Genomic DNA, 6,417 nt, shown 5'->3' on the forward strand with positions numbered 1-6,417 from the left:
CATGAGGGACCTATTTTTTGTTAGCAAAGAATTCAAATTTGGATGATGGCTATGTTAAGGTGGTTAAATGTTTTCAGCTAGATAAATAAAATAGGTTCAAATTATTTGGATTTGATTTTAAACTTATTTACAACACCAGTAGTTAATGGCTGTTTTACTTCAACAAACTCTCTAGTTGTTATTAAAATATCAAAAAAGGAGCCTTGAAACCCAAAGGCAACAATTAAGACCCCAAGACAATCTTAGAAGGAGCAGTAAAGACGTCAGAGGCCGGCTTCTTTACAGCACTAATAAAATGCGTTAGGTCAGAGACACTATCCTTAACTCCAGAGTGGATAAATCATTTTAATTTATGGGATAACTTCTTTTTAATTTTATCAATTTAGCCTATGAATGTGCCTTATTTAAATTTCAAACATAGAAGGAAACCTAAACCTTTTGTTCAACTCTATGTCAGTGGCAGTGAGCTGAGATTGAACCTTATTGAAGTGGTATGTTTTTCTATTTATGTTGTCTTCTCTGAAGATGCCGAATAAGTTGGTTATGAAAGTTTTCTTGACATCCATAAGTTACCAAAGCATGCTGGTATACTGGATGTGTTCTAAGTGACATAGTATTACCATTCTCTCTAGGAATCCAGAAAACAATACCTGGCTTAATCTTTAACATAAAGATGGAAAACATACTTCTAGAGGTGCAAGTGATGCGTCCGCTGCCTTCTCCCAGGCAAGTACAATCCACCATCATCCAGCCTTGGTAGGGCTTCTCCCAGGTTTCTCCGACCACATAGGAAGTCCCAGCAGCATGATCAAAACACTTCTCAGCTGTAGGGAAATTTGGAAGAAAAACAGGAAAAAAAAGGTTATTTTGAATTGTGCAAGCTCTCTGTAATTTAAAGTGTAGTGTGTAAGCAAAAATTCAGCCACTTTTTTTTTTAAGTGGCACTCTGTTCAGAAAGAATGACACACCCAGCATCTAAGCACACAGTAAGTAGCCAAGGCAAAAGAAAACTCAAGCTGAGCTGGCAGGCAAAAATTCCATTCTCCTAATAAGTACATGGACTACATATTTTCAGCCAGCTCCAAACTTCCCACCAGCATTTCCAGTAGCAAGGATCTATGTTTGTATCTAGTTTGTGGGAGACTACATATGCAAAATTCCAATCTTAATTATAAATGACCAATTATGAATTTTGAGTGGCCTAAATATAATGACAAAAAAAGCTGTTTTTAAATATTGGAAAGCAAAACAAGACAAAAACCTCTAAATTAGAAGATAAATAAACAGAGTAAAATTTATAGCTAGAAACTTTCAGGCTTGTACTTACAGAATTCAACTGAGGATTGAGACCCAAAGAAGCTCAACAATTTTTAATTTGAAAAGAAATGACCAGAGTGTGACAAGCACACACTATTTCATGTTTCAGTCCAGGACATTCCATATAGAAATGTGCCCAAAGTGTCATTTTTTTTCTTTTAAATAAATTATATCTTGACCAAGGAGGAATCTGAGATCAGCTATTAGGTAAAAGAAATGACTTCATTCTAAATCTTTCAATTCTACCCTATGCTTTTGAAGCAAAGTTAAGACTTCTATGTGTAGTCAGTACTTTTTGATCTGATTCCTGTAAGAAGACTATGGATTATGTAATAATTCATTATTTCAAATAAAATTCCCATTTCTTTATTGGTTTTCATTGGAATTCAGGTCTATGACCTATGTAGATGTGATTCTGGTCCAATCCCACATTAGAACTAAGCATCCCAACTCTTGCTCAGCCCTAAGACTCACACACCTATGGGCTTGCAGGTCCATTCTCCTTTTCCATTACCAAGACACACACACTCTAACATGTAACCACCAGTCTCATGTGGTCTCCTCCAGGTGTCACCAATCTTGTAGGACTGACCCCCTTCATGGCAGCGGTCTGTTGAAGATACAATGAAAATGTTAGGAGAGGGCAGATTTTTTTTTTTTTTTTGGTCTCATGTTCCACCCATGGTAGGTACTTAGGCTGGCTAAAGTAGAGACACAGATAACAGCTTTCCCATCAGAGAGAGGGGAAACATTAACAGGTCTGGTCACTTGGAGTCAATTCAATTAAGCGTCTTGCTTAGAACACAATGGAAAACCACAGAGAAAACTGGATGGCAAGGAAGAGGTCATAAATCCTGCTTTCCCAGAGAGATCACAGGAAATTGGGTCCTAAGCAGAAAAGAATGGCTGGGAGGCTTGGTCTTCACTCATACACAGCAGGCTAAGACTGAGACTAATTCAGTGAAAAGGCCACATCAGGCATAGCACTCCAGCTTTTGGGAGCATGGAGAGCCTGTATTTTACCCTAGGATAGAAATGTCATTTTGGTGGAAAGCAAACAGACATACGCATATAAAGTGTGGAAATCCTGGTAGTTTTCTAAGTTGTTAAGCCCAATGGCACATTCAAATGCTGAACCAGATTGTAAACACTATGGACCCTTGCCTCTTGCGATTTGCCTGTGAACTTGGATAAACCCTAACATGAAGTATGGGGAAAGTTGATTGGGCCTATTCACACGGGACTTGTTCTTTTGAATAGAAGTCTTTAAGATGACTTATATTTAAAGAATGGATTAAAAAACTTAAATACTATGTTAATAGAATCTATTGGTAACCCAGTGAATCATACTGGAAAGAGTGCCTTAGCTAAACTAGAGTTGATGAGAATCAGCCCCATTCCCAAAGTTCCTTAGCAAACACTATTGGGTTAATAATTTTGTATTATCCCTAGGAATAGTGACATCTGCTTCCTGGGTATAACCTACTGGTCACCAAGAAACCAGACTGTTTCTGTGAGGTGCAAGAGGTCTCTGCATTGCAAACAAGAAGACCAGACAACACATGGCTGGTTCACTCTTCATGAACACCTTCCCAGTCACCGCAGAAAAGTCTCGTGATTTATCTCGCTTGAGGATATCCAGGTGATTTAAAATGGGCAACTCCCCTAAGCATGTCTTACTAAAATGGAACCCAAGAGGTCTCTTGGTTCTGCTGTGTACACAAACACACGCTCATAAATGCACACACACCAAACACTGATTCCATCTGTGCTCATACCCGTCTTTAAGAAACACAGGAACCAGTTGGGTGACCACTTAAGAGTACGTGGTCACCAGGGGCAAATCCCAAAGTTAGGAATATCCAGTCATGGATAACAGAAAATGACAGTGATGGTAACAGAGAAACTCATATTTGATATTTTGGCGTCATTTTACACAATGTCTTCCTTACTTGCGATGGTACAGCTTATTCTCCCTCGCCCAGCCCCGATGCAGGTACAGTCCCAGATCATGGAGTCTTTAGGACGCTCATAAGTGTCACCCACTCGGTAAGTGTTTCCAGTGTACTTGTCAAAGCAAGTCTCTTCAGCTGAGGGGCAAATGAAAGTCCATGTGAGCCTCATTTAGGTACAAGCTTTTCTAATTCACTAATCCCCTCTAAAGGAAAACCCACTTTTCTGTTCCACAAATAACATGGTACAACTCAAAGAATAAAATGAAGTGAGAGATACAGATTTTTATCCTAAGCTCTAATAAGGCCATGGTTTTTTGGACATATTGTCAAATTTTCTGTAAATTATTCACATTGTAAAAAAATCTCAGGCTGTTAGGAAAAGGCTATATAAAGAACTAACTTATGACAGAGCTAGATTTGTGAAGGGTTTCAGATTCCAATCTCTGACTCAGGAAGTCAAAGCAAGGTTCACATAAAAAGCAAACAATTGGCTGGGCACAGTGGCTCACGCCTGTAATCCCAGCACTTTGGGAGGCTGAGGCGGGTGGATCACCTGAGGTCAGGAAGTCGAGACCACCCTGACCAATATGGTGAAACCCCGTCTCTACTAAAAATATGAAAATTAGCTGGGTGTAGTGGCATGTGCCTGTAGTCCCAGCTACTCAGGAGGCTGAGGCAGGAGATTTGCTTGAACCCGGGAGGCAGAGGTTGCAGTGAGCTGAGATAGCGCTACTGCAGTCCAGCCTGGTGACAGAGCAAGACTCTGTCTCAAAAACAAAACAAAATAAAAACAAACAAACAATTCGAAGATCCCCACCTCCCACCAGGCCTTGACATTTGTTAATCCTATGATTTCCATTTTCCCCTCATCAGTGCTTCTCTGACAGAGTTGCTGTAATTTATAAGAAAAATATCATTGGTCCTAAAGGAATGAGAACTTTGAAGTGGCTAGTGGTTTTGTGTTAACTGTCGCTGACAAGTCATTTTACAATATAAGTCCCCAAAGTGTTTTCTGGCTCATAAACAGTTTAAGATTTGAGACTGCTTTCTAATAAATTAAAATTTTATAAGCAATTTTTTTTTGTCAGAGGACACACAAAATCTTTCATTTTCTCATCAAAAACTTTGGGAGAGTAAAGCAAAAAGAAGACTCTAGGAACTAATTTGGGAAAGATTTGTTTCTTTGTTTTAAAGGTAAAAGCATGTGAAAAGCAAACATAAGCAGTTTTTAAACGTTTATTAAGAGGAAATGACAGATAATTCTATTAGAAAAATGGTGTATGTATTTTTACTTACTAATGCAAAGTTTAACAATTACCACTTAATGTATTAAAAGATACTAACTATGGGGCTCGTTGTCACTTACCTTCAGGTTTACTCTCGCAGTTAAAACCTCGGCTTCCTCCGTAACAAGTACAAACCAAGGCATTGCCCAGGTAGGTCCGCTCCCACTGTTGATTTATCTGATAATGTTTTCCATTGTCATAACAACCAGCTGCAAATAATTGAAGGAAAACATTACTACATTTGCATTTCTCCTTTTCCCAAAATTATGGAATTTTCTTCATGTAAATATTTAGGTATATATTTTTTTTCCTTTTAACTTTGCTAAAAGTTATATACAATGATGTCATTTCCATCTGGCCAGGGGTCTACATAAAAAAAGTTGGAAACATTTTGGAAGGCAGATAATCGAAATCACATTTTTAAAACATTTTTAAAAGCAAGGAACTTAAATATTCTTTTGGAGTAATAGTCAAAAAGGACAACTTTAAGCAGGTTTCTCAAAGCAAAAGGAGGGCGTGTCTTTGAAAAACGGAAAGAATTCCAACCTCTGTTCTTGGTGAAGTATCCTAAGCGGCCCTAAAGAGGTCGGAACCAATTACATCTCTTCCAAGTTAGTTAAAAACAAGACAGTTATTTCAATACCCCCTTTCCACCCCCATGTTGAAAATATTTGACCAATTATTTAGCAGAAGGAAATTAGCAGTAAGGACCACACTAATCCCGGACGGAAAATTTATAGACATGCATCATTTTTCTCTTTAAAGGCAAGTTTTGGTTAATTCCTAGAAGGACCATCTGAACGTGCAGAGTTTATTAGAACACGGGAAAGTCGCAGAGTCCTCGTCCTCCAATGCATGATCTTATCATCCTAGGCCCTCAGAACCAGCCTGCTCAAAACTCAATCCTTTTGTGTGCACAGTTGGTTTCTCTCAGTAAAGCGCGCACACACTCGCACACACGCGCGCGCACAAAACTTCAGCCCCAACTTTGGTCGGCTTTAGGGTCCCATCCCTGAGGCAGCCTGTTTCAGCCCGCGGTCAGTACTCACGCTTGCTTTGACTGACAGCCACCGGGGCCTGGGGCTGAACCATTTGCTGAGCCTGCCTCTTGCTCTTCGAGGCTCCCGTGGAGGGCACCGCTGTCCCCAGGTACAGGACGGCCAGCAGCAGCAGCCCGGGCCCCGGACCCCTGAGCATGTTGAGACGGTGGGGGAGAGGCGCCCGCACCGGGAGGCAAGTTGCCACCAAGTTTGCTTCCCTTCGCAACCTGCGGGAAAAATCCCTTCTAATGCCTCCTGGGGGTTGTCGCCTCCAAGAAGGTAGGAGCCAGAAGGTGGGGAAGGAGACGGGTGGAGGGACAGAGGGGATGCAGAGGACCAGAGAAGTTGTGGCTGCAGGTCCCCTCTTCCCGCTCGCGCCTGGGGTTCCCTCTCCTCCCCCTGTGCAGCACAGCCGGCGCGGGCGTCCGAGCCCCGGGAGCCGGGGCTTATATGGGACGGTCCCCTCCCGCCCCGCTGGAGGCCCGGGGCGCGGGGGAGGAGAGACCCGCCGGGCTGTCCCCGCCCCGCCCGCCGCCGCAGCCGCAGCCGACCGCGCGCCGATTGGCCCGGGCTCCGGGTGACGTCACGGGGGACTGTGGGTTCGCAGCGAACAAAAGAGATGCTGATGGCCCGCCAGGACTGGGGCAAGACAACTTTTTTTTCGGTTTCCTTTGCGGTCATCAAACTTTTTAGGGGATGGGGGAAGGGATGGAAAGCGGCTGGGAGGAAAGGGAGTGGCTGGACTTGTGTGAAGCGAAGGGGTTGCAAGACGCTCCCCCTTCCCTTTTCTTTTTTATTGGGGGTGGTGGTAGTGTTTGA

At 42.3% G+C, this 6,417-nt stretch overlaps 1 protein-coding gene across 30 annotated transcripts in view; it reads right to left on the reverse strand.

Moving 5' to 3' along the window:
• Positions 1 to 6,120, reverse strand: part of FN1 (fibronectin 1) — a 75,004-nt gene extending 68,884 nt beyond the window's left edge. For 27 of the 30 annotated variants that reach the window (XM_003254041.4, XM_030803730.1, XM_012498416.2 and 24 more), the window contains exons 1-5: positions 5,608 to 6,120; positions 4,639 to 4,767; positions 3,270 to 3,407; positions 1,796 to 1,927; positions 687 to 824 (exon numbers count right to left, since the gene is read on the reverse strand). In XM_003254041.4, the coding sequence (XP_003254089.1) occupies positions 687 to 824; positions 1,796 to 1,927; positions 3,270 to 3,407; positions 4,639 to 4,767; positions 5,608 to 5,755 (685 nt within the window). In that variant the 5' untranslated portion in view covers positions 5,756 to 6,120. The remainder of the gene's footprint in view (positions 1 to 686; positions 825 to 1,795; positions 1,928 to 3,269; positions 3,408 to 4,638; positions 4,768 to 5,607) is intronic. The other 3 variants (XM_012498450.2, XM_003254042.4, XM_012498192.2) reach the window with 1 other exon arrangement.
• Between the last annotated feature and the right edge of the window lie 297 nt (positions 6,121 to 6,417).

This window comes from Nomascus leucogenys, chromosome 22a (genome assembly GCF_006542625.1).
Source record: "Nomascus leucogenys isolate Asia chromosome 22a, Asia_NLE_v1, whole genome shotgun sequence".
Taxonomy (NCBI): domain Eukaryota; kingdom Metazoa; phylum Chordata; class Mammalia; order Primates; family Hylobatidae; genus Nomascus; species Nomascus leucogenys.